The 27,161-nt window shown below is 43.8% G+C and overlaps 1 protein-coding gene across 1 annotated transcript in view; it reads left to right on the top strand.

Annotated features, from left to right (window-relative positions):
- LOC118401507 (roquin-1-like) overlaps positions 1 to 27,071 on the top strand; it is a 35,680-nt gene extending 8,609 nt beyond the window's left edge. The window contains exons 3-19 of the mRNA XM_052475805.1: positions 5,080 to 5,200; positions 5,642 to 5,884; positions 6,697 to 6,872; positions 11,165 to 11,365; positions 11,483 to 11,615; positions 11,915 to 12,033; positions 12,279 to 12,391; positions 12,590 to 12,850; positions 12,941 to 13,126; positions 13,246 to 13,271; positions 13,333 to 13,700; positions 13,928 to 14,089; positions 14,210 to 14,356; positions 14,916 to 15,123; positions 15,211 to 15,455; positions 15,786 to 15,874; positions 18,313 to 27,071. Of these exons, the coding sequence (XP_052331765.1) occupies positions 5,080 to 5,200; positions 5,642 to 5,884; positions 6,697 to 6,872; positions 11,165 to 11,365; positions 11,483 to 11,615; positions 11,915 to 12,033; positions 12,279 to 12,391; positions 12,590 to 12,850; positions 12,941 to 13,126; positions 13,246 to 13,271; positions 13,333 to 13,700; positions 13,928 to 14,089; positions 14,210 to 14,356; positions 14,916 to 15,123; positions 15,211 to 15,455; positions 15,786 to 15,874; positions 18,313 to 18,478 (2,964 nt within the window). The 3' untranslated portion in view covers positions 18,479 to 27,071. The remainder of the gene's footprint in view (positions 1 to 5,079; positions 5,201 to 5,641; positions 5,885 to 6,696; positions 6,873 to 11,164; positions 11,366 to 11,482; positions 11,616 to 11,914; positions 12,034 to 12,278; positions 12,392 to 12,589; positions 12,851 to 12,940; positions 13,127 to 13,245; positions 13,272 to 13,332; positions 13,701 to 13,927; positions 14,090 to 14,209; positions 14,357 to 14,915; positions 15,124 to 15,210; positions 15,456 to 15,785; positions 15,875 to 18,312) is intronic.
- Positions 27,072 to 27,161: the final 90 nt, after the last annotated feature.

The following is a 27,161-nucleotide window of genomic DNA, read 5'->3' as shown; positions in this document are numbered from 1 at the left end:
TGCTGTACCCCACCCTGCTTTCACCCCTTCCAGGGCTGACCCACACACACTCAAATGTTTTTTTTTTTGCATTAAGGTCACCCAGAGCATTTGGGACCATCTGCCAATATGGTTGGTAAGCTTAGACATTTCCCAGCCAGTGGCAAAATCTACCAGCATTTGGCTGGTGTTATTTTTGCCTCCATAATCCCAAACAAACAGCCTTTGAAAAGGAGCTCACAAAGGTCTGCATTTGATTTCTCTGCGAACTATTGCAGTTTCATCCACAAGCACATGAAAGGGGAAGACTACAATGACCGTGTGAGACTGCCTGTGTATTTCTCTTAGTGTGTGTGTTCTCACAACACATACAAGAGTGCCCTTTAGTTCTCTGATATGAGGAAAAGGGAAACTATATCTGTCCCTATCAAGTGGTTCAAAAGATACTGGATGTAAATTACTTCCTGTTTTGGATGGCTTGTTCTCTACTCTGGCTTTTGGGAAATGATGGCACAGTATACTGACTCCTAGATCTGTTTGTACTGTCTGACCAACTCTAATGGTCACGCCCACACATTATCTGGGACCAGGCTACAATGCACCCCCATTGGATATGAATGCCAGGCAATCTGGATAGACTCTTGGGGCAATATCTCAATCCTTTGGCATACAAATCTTCTGTTGATACCAAAGTCTTAGAAGAACCCTGCAGATTTTTTTATTTATATTTATTTTATTTTACCTTTTAGTTAACCAGGTAGGCCAGTTGAGAACAAGTTCTAATGTACAACTGTGACCTCGCCAAGATAAAGCAAAGCAGTGCAACAAAAACAACACAGAATTACACATAAACGTACAATCAATAACAAAATTAGCGGGAAAGATCTATGTACAGTGTGTACAAATGTAGGGAGGTAGGCAATAAATAGGCCATAGTGGTGAAATAATTATAATTTAGCATTAACACTGGAGTGATAGATGTGCAAGTAGAGATTCTGAGGTACAAAAGAGCAAGAGGGTAAGTAACAATATGGAGATGAGGTAGTAGGGTGTGCTTTTTACAGATTGGCTGTGTACAGTGATCGGTAAGCTGCTCTGACAGCCTATGCTTAAAGTTAGAGAGGGCAATATAAGGCTTCAGTGATTTTTGCAATTTGTTCCAGTCATTGGCAGCAGAGAACTGGAAGGAGAGGCAGCCAAAGGAAGTGTTGGCTTTGGGGATGACTAGTGAAATATACCTGCTGGAGCGTGTGCTACGGGTGGGTGTTGCTATGGTGACCAGTGAGCTTAGATAAGGTGGAACTTTACCGAGCAAAGACTTATAGATGACATGTCGCCAAACCCACTGGCTCCGAATATGTAGTGAGGGCCAGCCAACGAGAGCAGTGTCGCAGTGGTGGGTAGTATATGGGGCTTTGGTGACAAAACGGATGGCACTGTGATAGACTACAAGACTACATCCAGTTTACTTAGTAGAGTGTTGGGGGCTATTTTGCAAATGACATCGCCGAAGTCAAGGATCGGTAGGATAGTCCGTTTTACGAGGGCATGTTTGGCAGCATGAGTGAAGTAGTCTTTGTTGCGAAATAGGAAGCCCATTCTAGATTTAATTTTGGATTGGAGATGTTTAATGTGAGCATGGAAGGAGAGTTTACAGTCTAACCAGACACCTAGGTATTTGTAGTTGTCCACATATTCTAGGTCAGAAACATCCAGAGTAGTGATGCTAGTCGTGCGGGGGGGCAGCAATCAGTTGAAGAGCATGCACTTAGTTTTACTAGATACTATCCCATCCCCACACTTCTGTGAGGGGGGGTCATTTACACTTGTTTGTCAGGTTGCAATCGACGGTTCATTCGATCATGTGTCAGATGTTTGCGGAGACCATTTTCAGGATTGTGCTTCTCTTATGGATTGTTTAAGGAGCGTTCTGAATCATCTCACTATATTCCCCATTTGGGATATTTCAGATGTGTTAAGAAGATGGACAGGGACTCTGCTGCCCTAGCTTCAGGGGGAAGCTGGTTTCACCATTGAGGTGCCAGGACAGAGAAGAGCTTGAGCTGTGTGGGAGCTGCCCTCCCGTAGGGGTGGGGGCCAAGAGACCAGAGGTGGCTGAACAGTCTACTTGGGTTGATGTGTAGGGTTTGAGCAGAACCTTAAGGTAGGGACTCTGTCCGTAGGCATGTACCATGGCCTTGAAGTGGATCCGAGCTTCGACTGGAAGCCAGTGGAGTCTACGGAGGAGGGAATTTAGGAAGGTTGAACACCAGGCGGGCTGCAGCATTTTGGATCATTTTCAGGGGTTTGATGGCACAAGCGGGGAGCCCAGCCAACAGTGAGTTGCAGTAATCCAGACGGGAGAGGACAAGTGCCTGGATTAGGACCTGCAGCGGTTCCTGTGTGCCTTAGGGTCGTACTCTATGGATGTTGTAGAGCAGGAGCGAGTCATTGCTTTGATGTTTGCAGAGAATGATAGGGTGTTGTCCAGGGTCACACCAAGGTTCTTTGCACTCTGTGAGGGGGACACCGTGGATGTGTCAACTGTGATTGAGCGGTCTTGGAGCGGGCAGGCCTTCCAAGAGCAGCTCCGTCGTGTCGACGTTGAGCTTGAGGTGGTGAACCAACATCCAAGCTGAGATATCTGCCAGGCAAGTGGAGATGCATGTCACCACCTGGGTGTCAGAAAGATAAAAGTAGTTGAGGGCAATCCACACACCAATGATAGGAGAGACCATGTGAGGATATGATGCAACTGACTTTGTGTAATAGCGTGAAAAGGAGAGGGTCTAGAACCGAGCCCTGAGGGACACCAGTAGTGAGAGTATGTGGTGCAGACACAGTTCCTCTCCATGTCACCTCGTAGGAGCGGCCTGCCAGGTAGGATGCAATCCAAGAGTGTGTAGAGCTTGAGACACTCAGCCCTGAGAGGGTGAGGAGGAGATTCTGATGGTTCACGGTGTCAAAGGTAGCAGATAGATCTAGGAGGATAACAGAGAGAGTCAGTTTTGGCACTGCGGAGAGCCTCCGTGACAAAGAGAAGAGCGATCTCGGTTGAGTGACCCATCTTGAAGCCTGACTGGTTAGGGTCAAGAATATTGTTCTGAGAGAGATGGCGAGAGAGCTGGTCAGCACAAGTGTTTTGGAAAGAAAAGCAAGAAGTGATACTGTCCTTTTTTTTGACGTCAGGGGTCGAGTGTTGGTTTCTTGAGAAGGGATGCAGACAGTGATGAGGGAAGTGAAGAATGGGAGAATGTCTCCAGAGATGGTCTGAAGGAGGTGATTGGGACAAGCAGGCAGGTTGTCGGGTGGCCAGGCCTCACTAGTCGCAGGATTTTCCAAAGCGGTTGACAGTCGTTCGCAGGGAGCGGGTGGATGATTGGGGGAGAAGGTGGAAAATGGTTTCCTAGGGTTAGAGGCAGAAGCTTGACATTTTGTGATAAAGTGGCTTCAGTAGCGGATACAGAGGAATATAAGGTAGGGAGGAGGGAGTGAAAGGATGATGGGTCCTCCGGAAGTTTAATTTTCCTCAGCTACCCACAGCTCTGTTCTGTAAGCTTGCAGTGAGTCACCATGGAGCAGTAGAGGAGGGCCGAGCTGGCCGGGAGGAAAGGGGAGATTGCGAGTCATATGATGCGGAAAGGGAAGATGGTAGGGTTGACGAGGCAGAATCAGGAGACATGTGGGAGAAGGATTTAGCAGATGATGGGATAGAAGAGGAGAGGAGTGGGAGAGAGAGTGGCGATGGTGCATGACCATCTGGGTAGGGGCTAAGGGCTAGGGATGGATGAGAGGGATGGGGTTGCCATGAGATTAGTAGGCGAACAACCTCTAGTAAAGATGAGGTCAAACGTATTGCCTGCCTTGTGAGTGGGAGGGGACTGGGAAAGTGTGAGATCCAGGGGCAAAGAAAGAGTTGGAGAGAAATTAATCAAAGGCAGATGCCAGAAGGTTGGAAGTTGCGAAGTATGAAGAGCAGTGAGCCATCATCAGAAAGTTAGATTATCAAGGTGTCAAGCACTTTGAGGAACTCTCAAAAGGGTACCTGGTGTGCGATAGGGTTGGGCGATATCCACATTTTCGTACAGTTTCTGTTCCATACCAGGGTATACAGTATTAACGGATATGCACATAATTAAAAAAAAATAATAATTGAAGTACAAAACTATTTAGGCAACAAGGATCTTGATCCAGGAAAGGATTGAATGCTGTAACCAGGAAGCTTGATTTTTGACGCCTAGCCACTTAGCTAGCAAGTTAGCAAACCCAATGCACAGCTGGAGCTCTGAGCTAGATATAATTTATTTGACACATCTTAGATTTCTTATAATTATACCTAACTTATAAGCAGCGGTGTAGCACGCAGCCCCAGAGAGAGCAGCTGTGGAAGCAGTATTCTCTGGGGTAATCCATGTCTTCGTCAGGGCCAAAAAGTAAATGGATTGAAGGGCAGCATAGGGTGAGAAACTCAGCGTTCTTGACCGCAGAATGCTCCCGGAGTGCAGGATTCCACATGGGTTGTGCGCGCAGGGTACATTAAATTAGAAGGGTTGCAGCCAAGGGGTGGGGAGTGTATAATGCCTACAGGGAGAGGAGGGAACTGGGATAGTAAACACACACGCGCACACAGTTGCCAAAGCTACAAAATGAGAATCTGAAAATGACTAGGTAAGATACTCAAGTGAGAGTGGAGCCCTCCTCTCTTTCCTTCCTCCAATAAATCTGCAGAACAGTCTTTGTTTCGGCAACGGTCTTTGTTTTGACAACGAGACCGCCGCTGACACTGATTACCAAAACCCCAACAGTCACAAATTGCCCTGCCCCTTTATCCTGGTTGATGTGTCAACAATCATCTGCAAGTTATGAGCAGTCAGCAGTTCACACCACAAGTACGCAACTGGGGAGACATACAGCACTTAAAGCAGATGGCCCTAGATAGCAAAAAGACTACTAGACAGCAACTAAAATTATACTTACCACTCCTGGAGATGGCTATAGATTTAAGTATTTGTTTCTCTCTTTTTGCACACACACACTGTAAATGTAAGCTGCATTTCAACGTGTGTGTTTTGACCTTGGTGTATTCTTTTCTCTCCCCAGGTGCCTAAACGGCAGCCGACCACCTTGGTGACAGGGGCAGAGGACATAGCCCACTATGAGAAAGCCAGTGAGTGTGTGGAGGAGCTGGCTCAGTACCTGAAACCCCTGAGCAACAGCAGAGGTCAGTCAGATGCCACCTCATCCTGCTACAGTCACAACTATTGCTCATGAATTGTGGGACAAGCCTCTTAATTGCTCAACATATACAGTTTCAACCACTCCCCCCTTTTTTTTATCCACTCACAATCCTCATTCTAGTCTTCTTGCTTTAACAGGCATCATCTTGAATGGTGCTTTCTCTCTCTCCCTCATCTTGAATGGTGCTTTCTCTCTCTCCCTCATCTTGAATGGTGCTTTCTCTCTCTCCCTCATCTTGAATGGTGCTTTCTCTCTCTCCCTCATCTTGAATGGTGCTTTTTCTCTCTCCCTCATCTTTCCTTTTCCTCTCCTCATCCATTTGCTTTGATACTCGTGTTTTGCTGTTCCACAATTTCCTCCTTATTGTTCACACTGGTTGTAAGTTGCTATGAATAAGCATCTCACACTTCATCCTCTCCTCCAGGTGTGGGGCTGAGCACCAGCAGCGCCCAGAGTTCTCTGAGTCGGCCCATGCAGAGGAAGCTGGTGACCCTGGTGCACTGTCAGCTGGTGGAGGAGGAGGGCCGGGTGAGGGCCACGCGGGCGGCCAGGTCTCTGGGGGAGCGCACCGTCACTGAGCTCATTCTGCAGCACCAGAACCCCCAGCAGCTCTCCTCCAACCTGTGGGCTGCAGTCAGGGCAAGGGGCTGCCAGTTTCTCGGCCCAGGTAACACGTATACAATAGCGACGTGCCACTGACATTCTGTCTTTCTCAGCCATCTTTTTTTCTGTGTTTTGAGTGGTGCAAAATCCATTTGTCACTTAAATCTCGCTGGATTGATTTGCTTTCATTTTACTCCTGTGACTCTTTCGTACTCTTGCCTGTTCTTTCCCCCCCGTTAATGTTACAACCTCTGAAATGTTTGTAATGACCTGTCATACACACCCCCGGTAATGGATGAACAGGGATCAAAGGGAATACATTGTCTTTCGGTTTTGTCTTGAACAATGCTAAAGCTTGGTTGGGGATTTAAAGCATTGTCTCGACACTTACAAGAAATAGGATAACTTAATTTTGATGGGTGTTCATTTTTTGTGGAATTGAGAAAAATATATAATTTAATAGTTGAAATGATTACAAATTAGATGCTCTGAAATGAAAGCAACTTCCGAAAACGAACACTTGGATTATAGGGATATTATGTCTTATCTCAACTATAATGTGTGTGGTGTGTGTATGTGTGTACACCTTATATATAATCTAGAGCTGAGCATGTTGAGTATCCTGCTATTGACACTTGTTTTATGCAACTGCGCATTTGACTGCAGGTAGGTGTAGACAGAGCAAGTTTTAGGTGGTTCGAGCCCTGTCCCACCCCGTTATGTTAATAGTTTTATATATGCAAATACACCCAATGTATTTATGCAAATTAGGCACATTTTATTTGAACATAAAATCTAAAGTCTGGGCCCAAATGACATGTCAATGAATCTCATCTGAGGAAAAATGGTAAGCATATGTTGCGCTGTCTGTTGTAGCGATGCAGGAGGAGGCTCTGAAGCTGGTGCTTTTGGCTCTGGAGGACGGCTCCGCTCTATCCAGGAAGGTCCTGGTGCTGTTTGTGGTCCAGAGGTTAGAGCCACGCTTTCCCCAGGCCTCCAAGACCAGCATAGGCCACGTGGTGCAGCTCCTCTACAGGGCCTCCTGCTTCAAGGTAGGTCTGACACGACCTACAAACGGTGGTGTACAAAGTACTCAATTGTCACACTTGAGCAAAGTAAAGATGCCTTAACCAGTTCATCCTAGGGGGGCGCTGTGTCATTATTGGATAAAAAGATGTGCCTGTTTTAAGCGCAATATTTTGTCACAAAAAGATGCTCGACTATGCATGGAATTGATAGCTTTGGAAAGAAAACACTCTGACGTTTCCAGAACTGCAAAGATATTCACTGTGAGTGCCCTAGAACAGAAGCTTCAGGCAAAACCAAGATGCAACCAGGAAATGAGCAGGATTTCTGAGGCTCTGTTTTTCATTATCTCCTTATATGGCTGTGAATGCGACAGGAATGAGCCTGCCCTTTCTATCGTTTCCCCAAGGTGTCTGCAGCATTGTGACGTATTTGTAGGCATATCATTGGAAGATTGACCATAAGAGACTACATTTGCCAAGTGTCCGCACGGTGTCCTGTGTGGAAATTGGTGCGCAAAACTCAGCTGCTGGTATTTTTCCATGGGATTCTGAGACGAAAGCATGCTTCCACGAACGGCATATCAATGAAGAGATATGTGAAAAAACACCTTGAGGATTGATTCAAACAACGTTTGCCATGTTTCAGGCGATATTATGGAGTTAATTTGGAAAAAAGTTTGACGTTTTGGTGACTGAATTTTCGGTTCGTTTCGGTAGCCAAGTGTGATGTACAAAACGGAGCGATTTGTCCTACACAAATAATCTTTCAGGAAAAACTGGACATCTGCTATGTAACTGAGAGTCTCCTCATTGAAAACATTCAAAGTTCTTCAAAGGTAAATTATTTTATTTGATTGCTTTTCTGGTTTTTGTGAAAATGTTTCGTGCTAATTGCTATGATAAATGCTAAGCTAGCTATCAATACTCTTACACAAATGCTTGATTTTCTATGGTTCAAAAGCATATTTTGAAAATCTGAGATGACAGTGTTGTTAAGAAAAGGCTAAGCTTGAGAGCAGGCATATTTATTTCATTTCATTTGCGATTTTTAGAAATTGTTAACGTTGCGTTATGGTAATGAACCTGAGGGTGTATTCACGATCCCGGATCCGGGATGGGTAAGATCAAGAAGTTAATAGAAAATGACTCAAGTGAAATTCACAGTAAAATACTACTTAGGTAAAAGTAGCCACCCTTGACCTTGATGACAGCTTTGCACACTCTTGGCATTCTCAACCAGCTTCCCACATATGCTGGGCACTTGTTGGCTGCTTTTCCTTCACTCTGCGGTCCAACTCATCCCAAGCCATCTCAATTGGGTTGAGGTCGGGTGATTGTGGAGGACAAGTCATCTGATGCAGCACTCCATTACTCTCCTTGGTCAAATAGCCCTTACACAGCCTGGAGGTGTGTTGGGTCATTGTCCTGTTGAAAAACAAATTATGGGTGTACCACTGTGGTAGCCATGCTGATTAAGTGTGCCTTGAATTCAAAATAAATCAGTGTCACCAGCAAAGCACCATCACACATCCTCCTTCATGCTTTACGGTGGGAACCACACATGCGGCGATCATCCGTTCACCTACTCTGTGTCTCACAAAGACACTGTGGTTGGAACCAAAAATAAAAAATTTGGACTCAGACCAAAGGACAGATTTCCACTGGTCTAATGTCCATTGTTTCTTGACCCAAGCAAGTCTCTTCTTCTTATTGGTGTCCTTTTTAGTAGTGGTTTCTTTGCAGAAATTCGACCATGAAGACCTGATCGATGCAGTCTCCTCTGAACTGTTGATGTTGAGATGTGTCTGTGAAGCATTTATTTGGGCTGCAATTTCTGAGGCTGGTAACTCTAATGAACTTATCCTCTGCGGCAGAAGTAACTTTGGGTATTCCTTTCCTTTGGTGGTCCTCATGAGAGCCAGTTCAAAGTCCTTGACATTTTCCGCATTGACTGACCTTTGTGTCTTAACTTGTTAAGGATAGGGAGCAGTATTTCCCCTTTGGATGAATTGCGTGCCCATAGTGAACTGCATCAAAATCTGTCCTAATTTGCTAATATATGCATATTATAATTAATATTGGATAGAAAACACTCTGAAGTTTCTAAAACCGTTTGAATTATGTCTGTGAGTATAACAGAACTCACAGGGCAGGCAATCTTGCAAACTAGTTTTGAAATCCTGAAAGTTGGCAACTTTGACGTCATCGCCCCCTCCCTTCCCACACTTCCTATGTCTTCCACTAGATGTCCTCATTCAGTAGAAAGTGTAATGGAGCATTTGCTGTGAACTTTGACCTAATGGGAAGGAAAGTGCTACAGTGTCGCAAAAGATTCATGTGCTTGAAGGCGCGTAAGCGTTGGAGTGCTTCGTCTGTTCCATTCAGCCCGAGATGAACTAGGATTACCCGGTTGGAATGCTATTCGTTTTGTACGTTTATAACATCCTGAAGATTCATTCTGCACTTAGTTTGACCAGTTTCGTCGACCTGTAATTTGGAAGTTTTGATGCAAATTTATCCTGGACCAGAAGTCATTTTTTGGGCATGTGAGCTGAAAGTGGTAGCAGATGCAGCTACATGGACACTAGAATTGAACATTGTGAAACAAAACCATTTATTGTTGAACTAGGACTCCTTGCACTACATTCTGATCGAAGACCATCAAAGATAAGGGAATATTTATGTTGTAATTTTGTATTTCTGTTGACTCCAACATAGCGGAGAAATATTGTTACGTCTGAGCGCTGTCTCAGATTATTGCAATGTTAGGCTTTTTCCGTAACGTAAAAAAAAATGTGACACAGCGGTTGCATTAAAGTAATGATGGACTGTCATTTATCTTTGCTTATTTGAGCTGTACTTGCCATAATATGGACTTGGTCATTTACCAAATAGGACTATCTTCTGTATATCCCTACCTTGTCACAACACAACTGATTGGCTCAAATACATTAAAGAAGGAAAGCAATTCCACAAATCAACTTTTATGAAGGCACACCTGTTAATTGAATTGCATTCCATGTGACGACCTCATGAAGCTGGTTGAGAGAATGCCAAGAGTATGCAAAGCTGTCAAGGCAAAGGGTGGCTACTTTGAAGAATCTGAAATATAAAATGTGGTTTAGTAAGAGCAGTCTGAATGAGTGGACCCTGCTGTGTCACAGAGCTTTTTCATGCACGCGACCGAGAGAGTGCCTTTCTTGTTTACCTTTTATATTGACGACGTTATTGTCCGGTTGAAATATTATCGATTTATTTAGGCTAAAAACAACCTGAGGTTTGAATATAAACATCGTTTGACGTGTTTCTATGAACTTCACGGATACAATTTGGATTTTTTTTGTCTGCATGTTGTGACTGCGTTTGAGCCTGTGGATTACTGAAGAAAACGCGCAAACAAAACTGAGGTTTTCGGATATAAAGAGAGACTTTATCGAACAAAAGGAACATTTACTGAATAAATAATGTCTTCTGAGTGCAAACATATGAAGATCATCAACGGTAAGTGATTTAATTTTATCTCTATTTCTGACTTGTGTAGCTCTTCTACTTGGCTGGTTACTGTTTGTAATGATTTTTCTGCTGGGCTATGTTCTCAAATAATTGTAAGGTATGCTTTCGCTGTAAAGCATTTTTTAAATCTGACACCGTGGTTGGATTCACAAGAAGTTCATCTTTAAACCTATGTAAAATAGTTGTATCTTTTCTGAATTTTTATAATGAGTATTTCTGTATTTGAATTTGGCGCTCTGCAACCTCACTAGATGTTGGCCAGGTGGGACGCTAGTCCCACATACCCTAGAGAGGTTAACACTTTTTTGGTTACTACATGATTCCATATGTGTTATTTCATAGTTTTGGATGGCTTCACTATTATTCTACAATGTAGAAAATAGTCAAAATAAAGAAATCCTTGAATGAGAATGTGTGTCCAAACCTTTGACTGGTACTGTACACCCATGCAAACATACACATGGCCGTGATCTGACTGTGTCTCGGAGAGAGTTGTGATATGCAAAAAAATGTTACGTTCACACATGCGTATTAATTAACAAATATAAGAACCCACCAAATTGTTCATTCTTATTACATGACTCTAAGACCAGCATAGGCCATGCGGTGCAGCTCCTTTAGAGACTACTGCTTTAGGGCACGCAACTGAAAAGGTTTTAAAATTTTTAATAGAAAATGAAAATGGGAGGTAAGTCCTCCAAGTCCCTTTCAGTGCATTTTCTTCCTATCCGTGTAGTCAGTCTAATAAGCACAACTCAGATGTATCTGCCCTGATTTTGTCCTCTGTCATCCCGTGTATTCAGGTGACCAAGCGTGACGAGGACTCGTCCCTGATGCAGTTGAAGGAGGACTTCTGGACGTACGAGGCGCTGCGGCGCGAACACGACTCCCAGATCGTCCAGATCGCAATGGAGGGGGGCCTCCGCATCGCCCCTGACCAGTGGTCTTCTCTGCTCTACGGGGACCAGTCGCACAAGTCCCACATGCAGTCCATCATTGACAAGGTGTGTAGGAAGTGTGTGTTTTTATGTGATGGACCACATTTTGCTATAACATGACTGTTGTCCTAGCCATAGTGGTGTTGCTGTAAATTGAACAGGGATTTTGTGTGTGTGTGTCAGTTGCAGACGCCAGCGTCATTTGCTCAGAGTGTTCAGGAGCTGACCATCGCCCTGCAGAGGACAGGTGACCCGGCCAACCTGAACCGCCTGCGACCACACCTGGAGCTGCTAGCCAACATCGACCCAAGTCCAGGTTGCTCCATTTTACATCGCACCACTACCCTTTTTACAGTATTGTGCTGGCTCTATTTTAATGTCAGCTCAGTACAGCTTTATTTGGCTTGATTCGGCTCAGCAGTGTGAGAAGCCATCAACACTCACTTTCAAAATGTGGAGTAAGTTGTATACCTTTTCAGCTCAGTAAAAGAAACCCAAATTGAAATGCTTTTTTAAATGTAAGCAACATTGTGCCGTACATTCATAATGCCTGTTAGTGCTCTTCCAGGTATAACGCATCTAACTGAAAAATACCTGTCTTGTCCTCCATCTTAGACTCCCCTCCCCCCACGTGGGAGCTGCTGGACACTGGCTTGGTGGCAGTGAAGACTGTGGTACACGGCCTGGTGGACTTCATCCAGAACCACAGCAAGAAGGGGAGCGACCCACAACAGGTCTGAATCTAGAAACCCATATCTCAAAATAAGATCTAAATCAATAGAACAGGTCTGAAATTCTAGGTAATGCCAGGGTCATGTTCATTAGGGCATGATACGTCATTTTTCTGCCTGATGAACACGACCCATGTTTGACTCTGGAACGATACTAGTAATGGCAGTCTATGGTTATCTGTTGGTTTATGACCATAACAGTAACAACATATTTTGGTTTGTCAATTTTAACATTTCCCCCTCCCCAGCCACCCCAGCACAGTAAATACAAGACGTACATGTGTCGGGACATGAAGCAGAAGGGGGGCTGTCCTCGAGGAACCAGCTGCACCTTCGCCCACTCTCAGGACGAGCTAGAAAAGTGAGTACAACTCTACACCCTGAGACACTCCCAATGGGGGATCATTGGACAGAATCCACATTTTACTTAACGGTAAATGATTTATTGATGTTTGGTGGAAAGTTCAATTCAGCACTGCTAGTGTGACAGCAATCATTAGGCCAGACACAGGTGTTGAAACCTCTTTCACTAACCATGTCTTTCTCCTTCTTTCTGAAGGTACCGTAAGATGAACAAGAGGCTGGCTGCCCGCCGGCCCCTCAGCTTATCCCTGACGCAGCTGAACGAGGTTGGCCTATTGCCCGAGGAGGTGGGGATGCTGGAGGGGCTGGCACACAAGGGCTTGACGAATGGCATGGTGGCGTCGGTCACAGGCTCCGCCCTGCCCCAGCTCATCTCCCGCGGTGCCGACCCCTCCTACGAGCCCATGATGCGGAAGTCCCAGGGAAGCCTAAGTGCCCCCAGCTCTCCTCCAGACTTGTGAGTAGATGGACATACACAGCATCTGTCACACACACACACACACACACACACACACACACACACACTGAAATCCTTTGTCTTTCTCAGACTGGACCCGGTGCCCAATCGGGCCATGGCCCATCCCAGGATGTCAGTGGACCACCTGGCCATGCACAAGCAGATGCCCAGGAGGCCCTCCATGTACCCCCCTCAGCAGGGAGAACTCTTCTACCCCCCTGAGCCCAGGGCACCTCCATCAGCCCTGCAGTATGAGGCCTCCCAGAACGCCCCCAGGTAAAGGCAGCACAAACTATACTTTTTTGTTGTGATTTCCTTCTTTTTTTGTTGTGTAGATCTATGTATCTCGGGCTTAGGACTCATCAGTTGATTTAAAAACTGTTTCTCTCTGGGAGCAATTGGACTTGTATATCTCCCAGTTGTGAGGTTTCATTGTGCTTATCTAACACCAATCATGTTGTCACTATTCTGTGTCCTGTCAGGTAACCCCCCCTACCCCTACCAGCCCTCTCAGTACCCACCCCAGCCTCGCTACGTCCGAAACCCCCCTCCCACCAATGACCCGGCCTTGCCCCCCTACCCCAGCACCTACCCCCAGGAGCGCCAGTGTCCCCCTCCCCCTCAGCTCTCGAGTTCCCACTTCTCCAATGCCAAATCCCAAGGGTTTGCGCCTCCTCCGCATTATGACGGCCGTCGACACCCCGCCTACCCCCCTCCACCACCACAGTCCTATCCCCACCGGGAGGACCCCTCCATGCCTGCGGACGAGGCCTCCAGAGAAAGATATCTTCCTGAGGGTTACCACCCCTCTGGCCCCCATCCCAGCCACATGAGGCCCTATACCCCCAGGGTAAGAACAGGTCTGCAGTACGAGGCTCTGCTAAAGGACAGTATACATTACTATGCCACTTATGCAATTACTTTTTAGTAGTTCAGTCATCAGCCTTACTCAGATTGAGTAAATGACCGTATTCAGCTAATAACAATAAGTGTTCAGGATAAATCCACTTAAAAAATGTATTTCCATCACTGCAAAAGTGCACTACAGTAAAGGTGTCCACGTGTCCTGTTGTACAGGAGTCTTACAGCCGGCCCCAGCCCACTCCCAGTCTGGACTACTTGCACCGCCGACGCCAGGAGATCATGGCCCAGCTGGAAGACGGGAAGCAGGTCACTCCCCCACCCTTCGCCCCCTCACCTACTCTGCCACACCACTACGAGTCCAACTACACACAGGAGGTAAGAGGGAACTCTCGGCTGGTGTCTGTGGTTATATTCAGTGGTAGCCCCAGGTGCTGTCACCGCAGTTAGTTACTTCAAAGAATAGGTCGATTTAAAAATACTGTGTTTGTGTCACAGCAACAGCAGTATTTGGAAAACTCACAAGCGTTTTCAAAGTACCGCGAGCCAGACTACGCGAGCCAGTACTCTCCTTGGTCATGTGACACTATCGGCTCCTACATTGGCAGCAAGGAGGGGAAGTCCAGAGACAGTATGGAGAGGATGGTGAGTGTCATTAATTATCTAATCCCATTCAATGTCCTGTTTGTTTGTAAAGCTTGACTGCTTTTTAACATACCAAATCTATCTAAAGCTCAAAACATTTTCCAAAGCTCATTGTCTTGCAATAGGTCAAACATCTGTTTGCATTTTTTCTTCTTTGACAGATGTTAACTATTCTATAGCTCTTTTTCCTTTTACACCATGTTGACTGATTAAAGGTTACTTGCACCTTATGCACTAATCAAAGGTCACCAGAAGCCAATAGAAGTGCTGAGATGTATTGAGAACACGGTTAATTCAACAAATACTCCTTCAACTATAGTTTTCACTGGAGTGGGTGGTCCTTCTGTAGCTCAGTTGGTAGAGCATGGCGCTTGTAACGCCAGGGTAGTGGGTTCGATTACCGGGACCACCCATACGTAGAATGTATGCACACATGACTGTAAGTCGCTTTGGATAAAAGCGTCCGCTAAATGGCATATTTTTTTTTTTTTTTTTTGGTAGTTTCTCTATGCAACATTATATAACTAATTCCACTGGTTGTGGCCTCTGGGTGTTGTAGAATGCTGAGGGGAAAGGTGTGGAAGGCAGGCGCAGGGCTGCCGAGACCAGAGATGACGACCCTATCATCCCCTTCGGCTCTCTGCCCACCGTGTCACGCTTCGGGGTGATCTCCCGCACCCCCAAGACGGGCTACTTGACTGCCGGGCCGGGGCAGGCCATGACCCTCTCACATGGGAACAATGGCCCCAAACACGGCGCTGCAACAGGTACAGCGAGAACTCGCACACCTTTTGGGTTTTGCTCTGTTCGCTGCATTTCGCAGAGTCTGACTGGCTCTTGTTATCCTCCTGCAGGGTGGGGTGCTGCCGGGTACAGCCAGCCCCCTCAGGCCCACCTCAGTGAACGGCCAGTCAAGGAGAGGGAGCAGCTGACGATGGAGCTCCAGCAGGTCAATCAGCAGATCAACAAGCAGACTGCCCAGGCGGACCATCCCAGCCCGGAGGAGTGGTCGTCAGGGAACATCTCCAGCCAACAGCTGAGCCTGGAGCTCCACCATGTGGAGAGGGAGATCGGCAAGAGGACCCGCCAGATAGCCCTGGTGAGAGAGACAGAGCGGCACAGAGATGGACAAATGGAGAGGGAGATATATATATATATATATATATATATACACATACACACACAGCCTGCTTTGATCTCTAAAACGGCAATGTGAACACGGGCAGGGCTGAAGGAGCCCTGGGCTAATGTCACTGCTACTGCTATCCCACTTATAAAATATGAAAGAGTGAAACACAACCGAGCCCAACAAGTGCAGCTTGAAAGCTTTTCTTCTGAGACAATATTGATGTACACTCTCAAATGTACAAGCATTGTCTCCCAGTCACTATTGTGGTGAACTGACAGTGGTGCCATTGTCCCCTTGCAGGAGCACCTTGTGAGTCATGATGGGAGTGGGGCGTATAAGCTGAAGCCCACTGAGAACGGGCAGAGAGCGGAGCACTCGTTGGTCCTCAGGTAAACGGCACACAGCAAGAGTAGTTTGTTCATCTCAACTGCTGTGCCATAAGGAACCGTTAAATTTGCTACAGAATTCTCCCTTAAACAAAATATCTAAGATAAGAAATGCTGTCTTAGAAATTACCAACATTTTCTCACATTGTTTTGAAATGGCTTTTTAAATATAAGAGGTTTCAAACTACTGCCATTTGATGCTGTAAAATACACTACATTACCAAAAGTAAACTCGGCAAGCAAAGAAACGTCCCTTTTTCAGGACCCTGTCTTTCAAAAAGATCATTCGTAAAAATCCAAATAACTTCACAGATCTTCATTGTAAAGGGTTTAAACACTGTTTCCCATGCTTGTTCAATGAACCATAAGCAATTAATGAACATGCCCCTGTGGAACGGTCGTTAAGACACTAACAGCTTACAGACGGTAGGCAATTAAGGTCACAGTTATGAAAACTTAGGACACTAAAGAGGCCTTTCTACTGACTCTGGAAAACACCAAAAGAAAGATGCCCAGGGTCCCTGCTCATCTGTGTGAATGTGCCTTAGGCATGCTGCAAGGAGGCATGAGGACTGCAGATGTGGCCAGGGCAATAAATTGCAATGTCCTTACTGTGAGACGCCTAAGACAGCGCTACAGGGAGAAAGGACAGACAGCTGATCGTCCTCGCAGTAGCAGACCACGTGTAACACCTGCACAGGATCGGTATATCCGAACATCACACCTGCGGGACAGGTGCAGGATGGCAACAACAACTGCCCAAGTTACACCAGGAACGCACAATCCCTCGATCAGTGCTCAGACTGTCCTTAATGGGCTGAGAGAGAGAGGCAGGTCCTCACCAGACATCACCGGCAACAACGTCGCCTATGGGCACACACCCACCGTCGCTGGACTAGACAGGACTGGCAAAAAGGGCTCTTCACTGACAAGTCACGGTTTTGTCTCACCAAAGGTGATGGTCGGATTCGCGTTTATCGTCGAAGGAATGAGCGTTACAGGGTCCGTCATGGTGTGTCACATCATCATCTGCCTGCAATGACAAGCTCAGGCAATCTCAACTCTGTGAGTTACATGTGAAACATCCTCCTCCCTCATGTGGTACCTTTCCTGCAGGCTCATCCTGACATGACCCTCCAGCATGACAATGCCACCAGCCATACTGCTCGTTCTGTGCGGGATTTCCTGCAAGACAGGAATGTCAGTGTTCTGCCATGGCCAGCGAAGAGCCTGGATCGCAATCCCATTGAGCACGTCTGGGACCTGTTGGATTGGAGGGTGAGGGCTAGGTCCATCCATTCAGAATGTCGGGGAAATTGCAGGTGCCTTGGTGGAAGTGTGGGGCAACATCTCACAGCAAGAACAGGCAAATTGGTGCAGGCCATGAGGAGGAGATGCTCTGTAGTACTTAGTATCTGGTGTGGCCACCAGCTGCACTGACTATTGATTTTGACCCCCCCCACATTATTCAATTTCTGTTCGTCACGTCTGTGGACCTTGTTCAGTTTGTCTCCGTTGTTGAATCGTCGAGCTTGCTGAAAGTTAAGACTAACAGTGAGAGGACTTTTTTTTTTTTTTTTCTTGCTGAGTTTATAGGGACACCTGCTGGTCTAACATTCCAAATCATGGGCATTTAGTATGGAGTTGCCCCCCCCCCCTTGCTGCTATAACAGCCTCCACTCTTCTGAGAAGGCTTTCCACTAGATGTTGGAACATTGTGGGGGGACTTGCTTCCATTCAGCCACAAGAGCATTAGTGAGGTCGGGCGATTAGGCCTGGCTCGCAGTCAGTGTTCCAATTCATCCCAAAGGTGTTCGATGGGGTTGAGGTCAGGTCTTTGTGCAGGCCAGTCAAGTTCTTCCACACCGATCGACAAACCATTTCAGTATGGACCTCGCTTTGTGCACAGGGGTGTTGTCATGCTGAAACTGGAAAGGACCTTCCCCAAACTGTTGCCACAAAGTTGGAAGTACAGAACCTTCCAATGGCACCAAGCTTTACACCACTCCAGCCGACGCTTGGCCGACACATGGTGATCTTAGGCTTGTGTGCGGCTGCTCGCCCATGGAAACACATTTCATGAAGCTCCCGCCGAATAGTTATTGGGCTGACGTTGCTTCTAGGCAGTATGTCCACATACTTTTGGGTGTATATGGTTGCACAAAGGAAGGAATGCTTGAAATAAAAGTGCGATCTGCGTTTCACCAAAGCTTCTCTTGTGATCAACGAAACAATGTGGTTCAGGTGACAAAATCATGAATTCACTGTCAGTACCACCAGTGAGATGCTACTTGTACTGTTCTCAATGTCAATGGCTTAACTAACAAGTCATTATGTAATTCATGAAGATTAAAAACATTTAAAAAAATGTATGTAGAATAATACAAAATGTTTGATTCATTGTTTCTTCCTATCTCTCTCCGACCTTTCATTCTCTGCAGTGAGGGCTGTAACGGTCCCAGTGGTGTGCTGCAGGACGGCAGTGTGGCCAGCTGTGGTTTGTCCTGCCTTACCAGCAAGACCTCGTCCCTCAGCCTGTCTGCAGACCTCTCCATCGCTGGGGGCACTGACCGAAAGACCAACGGCGTGGTCCACCTGTGCTCCTAGCCACACAACTGGAGTCTGGTATTACCACCACAGCTACAACTAACCGATCAGTCAACCACATAGAGCCTTGGGAAACCCTTCATCCTCTGAACGTTAGAACCGTTAGAACCGTTCTACTGTCATTTTGAGACACACAACCAGGTCCTCCAAACTGTCTGGTATACCCTACCTACATCTACATTTGCAAAATCTGATTGACGCCACTAAGAGAATTTTAACTTGATTACAAAACGTGTAGAGAGAGGCGGCACCTCTCTCCTTGCTTAAAATGGCAAGAGACCGTTCTAGGTTTCTTACAAAGAGGGATTTGTGATAGAAGGGCTAGGAGTATCGAAGTAACTGAAAAAGCCACTGATTTGCAAATGTGGATGTAGTGCCATCATAGACAACGGCACTTCATTTGATACAACACAAATTTGCACACTTGCAACTTTAGTCTGTCTACAACTAAGCAGTATCTGCCCTGAATTTAATATTTTTTCATTTTAGTTTTTTTTGTTCTGTGAATGAATTTTTTTTTCATATAAAATCTCACCCTGCCTTGGAAACAAGATGTTTAGATTCCATGAACTCAAACCCAATAATGATTAGAAGAAGAATATAACGATGAGACCAGTTCCTTGGTTTCAAATAGATAAGGCCACCATAATCGCATTGACATTAATTACATCTGTTAGCTTCAAAATGTGCAATTTTATTTAGTATTTTTTGGTAGCATCGCTACAGCAATATTTGTGCTTAGCATATATGCATGTCCTGAAATGCAGACTTTGTGTTTGGAATTAATTGTAAGTTCTTGTTTCTAAGCTGCAATGTTATTCGCCTATCTTCTTTTTGGTTTGTTGTTTTTTTGCTTTTCGTTAAGTTTGACTCTTGGGTCTCTGGAGGACATTTACATCTTAGCAAAATATCTCCATCGCATAGCAACAATACTTGTTGGCAAACGGCTGTGAATATGTTTGCCCATATCCAAGATAATACAAATTGAAGATGACACTGGCCTCTTGAAGGCAGAGAACGCCTTTCAACTGGGCAATTTTAAGATTTAGATGAAACTATCAGATACATTTTAACAAGAAGAAAAGGCTCCCTTGTGTCCACTTCAGTGGCTTGACCCTCTTTTGGCATCTCCCCTCACTACTACCACCACCTTCAGGATATTTACTTCAGCCTCTACCACCCATGCTTTGGTATGGGGCTGATGAGGAAAAGGATATATACATTTTGGCTTGGCATTCAAGCTGTCGTCTTTTGGGTTTAAATGCAGCGATGGGCTAGGTGGGAGGGAATCACAACATGGGTCAAGCATACGTCTGTCTGCCTGTTGATGGGGGGGTCAGAGGTACTGGGTATATGGAGTAAAGGAAACAGGAACAAAGCCAGACATGACCCATGGCTGGAATTTGAGACCTTGATCTACAAAACATATTTGCACTTTCATAGCTTTAAGGATGGTTTGTACTGAGTATATGTATTTATTAAATGTACAGTATTTGCATCCTGAGGATGGATATAACATTAAAAGGTCAAATTTAAAACCACATTCTGTTTTAAGAACGTGTAGTTCAAGATGGCCATGGTTGCTCCCTAAGGTCCTAATAGTGTTGGCCATGTTGTACAGAGCAGGGTTCAAACAGCCACTCTGTTTTTATACATCAATCTACTGTAAAATTATTGATGTATTTTTCTGTAGAGTTACGACATGTTCACTTCAACAATTGTGACACCCGGTATGCTGTCAACATACCTATAACACCGCAAATTACAGGAAAGGTGAAATTCCCTTTTCAGTTCCTCATCTCCACTCCTCTGAGCACCTTTTTCACCAATCGCAGCAGACATTTGTCTAGTTTTAATTTATTTTAACTTCCAAGAAGTTGCTCTAGTAAAAGGGTTTGTGATACGTTCCTGGAGGAGGCTTTAATCATTTGTAGATGGGGGTCGATGCATAGGAGGTGACAGGCCACTGAACTGGGCTAAGGCAGAACAACAGTTAGCAAAGCAGTTCGCATCACTGGAGACAACCACAGCACCACCACACAGGGTGAGAGGAGACTAGGAAAGGCATTTTGATGACACCAAATAAGTGCTTTTTCCCAAATATGAACAAATTAAGTGCTGCAGTTGCTTTATCTGCATTACTTTTACATATTTTATGTGCTTAAATTATCGCCACCCCTCACACAGATGCAATTTGTTACTCCCAGATGCATGCGAACTATGAAATTAAGTACTGCAAGCTTACTGTCCTTCTTGGTAAGATGAATTCACAGAATGTATTCAAAGGTGTCATATTGTGAAATGGTGGCTGGGATATTCCATTTGAATTCAAAATATATCCAACAACTGGATTAGTCAAACTTATTTTAAATCTAATCTTTGTCTTTATGGAAATATTTAAATATGTTTTTTTATTTTTTGTTACATCTCACTTTTTGAGATTTTATTTCAAATATGAAATGGCTTACACTGTATATGTATAGACTATATACACATTATACTGTACTGTATTTGTACAGTATATGCACATTATACTGTGTGTATATACACATTATACTGTATTTTCAAAGCCAGACAATGACAGACTTAAGTCAATTCGTCTCCTAGAGAAGTTCTCTGCCTTCTGTGCACATGACATTGAAATGTCCATTAGTCCTCAAAAGTTGCTGCCTTTTTTTGAGTTCTCCCCAGTTTGTCCCAATGCTTTGTCTGCACTCATGTCAGAGCATTGGATAGCAATCTAGCAATATTATAGAAAAGGACTGTTATCAAGAGGACAATATAGGCTACTCAATGCAGTTTGCATTACTCTTCATGCTAATCATAACTGATGGTCCTTCAACCCTCCTTATTAATTGTGACAGAGTTGAGGACACAGTCCCTTAATTGGCATGGCATCATGCATGTTTGTGGTTACAGAAGTTATCTGGCTTTAGTCACCTCTGTATCATGTAGAGGGAAATTAATTGCGTTGTAGTGTAGCCATCGTGGTGGCTAAATTATGGTGGTTGTTTTGTAGTAGTTTTAGAGCACTTCATAGGAAAATAAAATATAATTGTGCAAAAGCACCTGTAGTTCTGGGGCTGAACAGAACTGCAGTCAACTATGCTGTGTGCATACATAGCCCAGAAATATTTTGTCATAAGGTCACATGACTTGCTTTCCATACGGAAAGAATTTCCATATGATATATTTGTTTGATCTCTGTGGCTTTGACAGCCCTGACTTTCTGCCAGGAACTTCATGTTGGTTATCTGAAGAGCAGTGTTGTTCCAGAGGTCAAATGACTATCAATACATCTGTCAAACCATATGGTAAAATCAACTACAACAATCGCATTTGGGACTGAACTTCAGGTAATGCTTACGGTTCAGTTTCAGATAGCTCTATGTATTTGGACGAATGTTCCTCCATCAGTGTAGTGTCATCAATACAACATGACTGAGCCTTTTATAAGGAGACATGTTCCTCCATCAGTGTCATCAATACAACATGTCTACCTATAAAAGGCTCAGTCATTGCCTTTCCGAATGTGGGTTAATCATGCACACTTTTGTCTTGAAGGTATGCAGATCTTTTACAGAGAAAATCAAAGTCCTCAGGACTTGGTTGAGAGTCACCGGGGTGTTAGCAGCTAGGCCAGCGATGCTAATTTACCAATTTAGTGAGATGGGTCAACATACAGATTTACCGTGACTTGACTCGGTGTTGAGGAATTGGGATGTCTGAGATTAGATGTATACTACCGTTCAAAAGTTTGGGGTCACTTAAATGTCCTTGTTTTTGAAAGATAAACACCCCCCCCCATTTAAAATAACTTCAAATTGATCAGAAATGCAGTGTAGACATAGTTAATGTTGTAAATGACTATTGTAGCTGGAAACAGCAGATTTTTAATGGAATATAGGTGTACAGAAGCCCATTTACCATCACTCCTGTGTTCCAATGGCACGTTGTGTTAGCTAATCAAAGTTGATCATTTTTAAAGGCTAATTAATCATTAGAAAACCCTTTTGCAATTTTGTTTAGCCAGTTGAAAACTGTCCTTTAGACTAGTTGAGTATCTGGAGCATCAGCATTTGTGGGTTCGATTACAGGCTCAAAATGAAACTCGTCAGTCTATTCTTGTTCTGAGAAACAAGAGTGAGAAATTGGCAAGATATTGAAGATCTCATACAACACTGTGTACTACTCCCTTCACAGAACAGCACAAACTGGCCTTTACCAGAATGAATAGAAAGAGAAGTGGGAGGCCCCGGTGCACAACTGAGCAAGAGGACAAGTACATTGGTGTCTAGTTTGATAGACAGACGCCTCACAAGTCGTCAACTGGCAGCCTCATTTAATTGTACCCGCAAAACACAAGAGGGGACTCCAGGATGCTGGCCTCCTAGGCAGAGTTGCAAAGAAAAAGGCATATCTCAGACTGGCCAATAAAAATAAAAGATTCCGATGGGCAAAAGAACAGACACTGGACAGAGGAAGATTGGGGGAAAAAGTGTTATGGACAGACTAATCTAAGTTTGAGGTGTTCGGATCACAAAGAACAACATTCGTGAGACGCAGAAAAAAATGAAAGGAGGCTGGAGCACCATCTGTCACGCATGGTGGAGGCAATGTGATGGTCTGGGGGTGCTTTGGTGGTGGAAAAGTGGGAGATTTGTACAGGGTAAAAGGGATCTTAAAGGAAGGCTATCACCTCCTTTTGCAACACCATGCCATACCCTGTGGACGGTGCTTAATTGGAGACAATTTCCTCCTCGTGACTTAAAGCACAGCTCCAAACTATCCAATAACTATTTAGGGAAGAAGCAGTCAGCTGGTATTCTGTCTATAATGGAGGGGCCAGCACAGTCACCGGATCTCAACCCTATTGAGCTGTTGTGGGAGCAGCAATTTCCTCCTACAATGACCTTATGGTATGTAAGAAGTGCCCATCAAGCCAATCCAACTTGTGGGAGGTGCTTCAGGAAGCATGAGGTAATCTGAAGAGATTTCACCCCAACAAAATGACAACTAGAATGCCAAAGGTCTGCAAGGCTGCAAATGGAGGATTATTTGACGAAAGCAAAGTTTGAAGGACACTTATTTCAATCAATCATTATTTATAACCATGTCAGCATCTTAACTATATTTCCTATTAATTTTGCAACTAATTTCTTGTATGTTTTCATGGAAAAGAAGAACATTTCTAAGTGACCATAAACTTTTGAACGGTATTGTATGTTCTTGATACATTTATTCAGTTATTTGCCTCAAAAAAAGTATGTTACTATTTTGTAGACACATACTGGTCTCTCGATCTTGATCTTTAAAAGCACAGATTTAGGTTGGATCGGTTTTAAACATATAATTGCTGTGTAGAAGGTTCACCTCTCACCGGTTTTTATGTTTATTTTTTTATATTGCCATGCTTCATGGGTGACATGCTGACTACACGTGTATTCATTTGGGGAAAGGGTGAAACACATGAAACATTCATGGACATTGAGCTAGCTTGCTGTTGCTAGCTAATTTGTCCTGGAATATAAACATTGGGTTGTTATTTTACCTGAAATGCACCAGGTTCTATTTTTTCCCTGGGATCTTTTGAAGAATTTTGACCCATTTTTGAGTCACACAAAATCGTGTGTTCTCTAGTCCGACAATTAATCCACAGATAAAAGGTGAAACTTCGTTTCTAGTAATCTCTTCTTCTGTGGACTTCAAATGGCGGTTGGCAACCAACTAAGGTGCATTACCACCACCAACTGGAGTGTGGACCTCAGTTCAGCTTTCAATCACCCACTTGGGTATATTTTCCATGAAAACCAATGAGGAGATGGGAGAAACAGGTTAACACCTGGCTACGCAGACACCTGCGAGCAGTTTAGATTACATTATTAACGTGTATGTGTACATTTATTTTGCCTGCTGACCACACTGCGTTGCAAAATAAATTTACACATAGATGAACTGAGGTACACACTCCAGTCCAGTTGGTGGTGGTAATGTACCTTAAAGTTGGTTGCCAGTTGTCAAATAAAGTCCACAGAAGACTACTACAAATGGAGGAGAGTTTACTATAAAATATTAGTTTCTCCTTTTATCTGTGGTTTAAATGTTGGAGTAGAGAACGCAACATTTTGTGACTGAATGGGTCAAAATTCTACAAAGATCCAGAAAAAAAGGACCTTGTGCATTTCAGGTAAAATAACAACTCAATGTTTATATCCCAGGACAAATTAGCTAGCAACAGCAAGCTAGCTAGTTAAATGTCCATGAATATTTCATGTTTCGACCTGTCCCCAAATTAATATAGTTTAATAAGAGTTTTGATATTTCAACCTGTGTCCTGACTGCATCTGGTGTGGATGGACAAAATCAACATGTGCATGATGGCACAAGCGGACCCACGCATGTGCCCGGTGTAGTCGGCATGTTAGGCTACTTCTTAACATGCTGTGGTCAAGAACAGCTATCAGAATTTAACATTTTCTTTGCATGAAGAGGAAGGAACTACCATTGCTCGCATTGGGAAAGCTAATTAACTCTTAAGTTAACTACTTTTCTTGGTCTGTCAAATTACATCGTTTGCATACATTTTCACAATTTTGTGTCTTTGTTTTTGCAGTTACGGTATTATGATCTTGGCCCATCATTGAGGGAACCATTTTGAATTGAGCTGTTTTAAAGCACCGTCTGTTGCTCAATTATATTTTCATAATTAAGTATTTGTGCTGGTGCAACATTTTAACCTTTTTTCAAATTAATATAATATTGAAACTTAAACATGCATGTTTGAAAATGTCCTTGAATGTCCTTGAAAATGTTTTTGAAGTATTCATTTAATTAGAAAAAAATAGGGGCAAAATTCACGAGTGCTTAGTAAATGTGATCCTTTGCATAGTATCTGCATAGGAATTCTCTTCGCTCCATACCTTCACTGCTATCTTTTGAATACTGTCTGGTCTCAGTTGCTCTATTGTTGATTATTGATTGAAGCTTAAGAAATGTGACTTGCCTTCCAGCAGGCTATTGACTATTTCAAAGTTTATCATGCATACATGTAGGTTTGTCTATACAGTACATCAACTTGCAACTGTTAATTAAACTCCTTCAGGAGTCAGCATTTATATTAAATGGTCTCTACGAATCAGCCCTGGAAACATGAGTCAATCGGCTGATTTCCATTGCAGAGCCGAGGAACCGCTTATCCTTTCTGAGACAAAGGAGTTCAGTGCCAGATTCTCTGGGGGGGGTGGTGAGTTTCCTTGAAGTCTTGCAGCACTAACGTCTTTACGAGTTTTACAATTGTAAAACTGTGACGCGCTAATATTAAAGATCCATTGATACCGGGGAAACTTGCCTATTTGTTTACATAGCCATTTGGTGTCTGTTAAATAGAAACCCAGGGAAATAGTTTGGCATGTTTTGTCTGTCACGTAGCGTTGTTTGGTCTGTGTTTTAGATGGTGTTAGGCTCGCCAGAATTTGAGGACAGAGATTCTGTCTTTTCCGAGGGGTTTTTCGATCCTATGGAGGGGTTCCCGAGTGTCGCAACAGTCTAAGGCACTGCATCTCAGTGCTCGAGGCGTCACTACAGACCCTGGTTCGATCCTGGACTGTGTCACAACCGGCCATGATTGGGAGTCCCATATAGGGTGGCGCACAATTGGCTCAGCATTGTTAGGGTTTAGCCGGGGTAGGCCGTCATTGTAAATAAGAATTTTTCTAAACTGACTTGACAAGTTAAATAAAAAAAGACCCTTCTAAAAGGAATGTTTTGGAAGTTGTGTAGAGATCACAATAGTCTTAATTTATACTTTCTAATTTAAATTGTGTGTGTGCGTGTGCACGTGTGTGTGTGTGTGTGTGAGATATGATCATTAAGACAAGTATTGGGTAAACACAGTAACACTTGACAGTAGGATAGCCATACACCAAGATACGAGTAACTTCTGAATTCTTTGCCAAGAATGTCTTGTTCAGTGATTCATTTGACTAAATACTGTGGAATTGTTTACTTTGGACTTCGTTGTCCTTTTTAGCAATCATATGATGAGTTAAAAAATAAGTAACATAGGATGACACATTAAACCACCCTGGCAGGGAATTGATTTCCGTGTGAGCGGCCATGTCCCAATGGGAGAGACCGCTTCATTTCAGATTGTTTTCTTGTTCACGCTGAACACACTCATTGCTTCCACTCAAATTGAATTCCTTGTTATAAAATGGGCTGCTGTTGTATTTTTTTTCCATTTATTTTTTACATATTTTCTAACTTTGGGAAATGTAATTGCTTTTGATTACTACTACCCAAGTTTTCATGTAAGAGTTTGCTTAAATGAAGGTACAAGTTTAACTTCAACATTGTTTTTATATTATACTCCCTTAAGGAATGTTTAGAATGAGATTTCTCCAATTTGGATATAGGTCTTATACCATTTTTCTTTGTTAAAGAATTCACTGTGTGAAAATGGGATTGCATTTGTATAAGACAATTGCTTTTGTTTTGTTTCTTTGAGAAGTGGAAGTTTGAAGTAAATGTAACTTATGTGCAACAGTGATTATTTACTGGCAGGGACTGTAATTAAACAATATTGTGTAACTGATGACTTTTAACCATCTTTTGTAGTTCTACACACACACACACAGCTGTTCATATGGCATAGAGCAACATTTTTGTCAAAGACGTGCATTTC

This window comes from Oncorhynchus keta, chromosome 22 (genome assembly GCF_023373465.1).
Source record: "Oncorhynchus keta strain PuntledgeMale-10-30-2019 chromosome 22, Oket_V2, whole genome shotgun sequence".
Lineage (NCBI taxonomy): Eukaryota > Metazoa > Chordata > Actinopteri > Salmoniformes > Salmonidae > Oncorhynchus > Oncorhynchus keta.
Note: the sequence above shows the minus strand (reverse complement) of the source record. Positions and strands in the feature narration are given on the sequence as shown.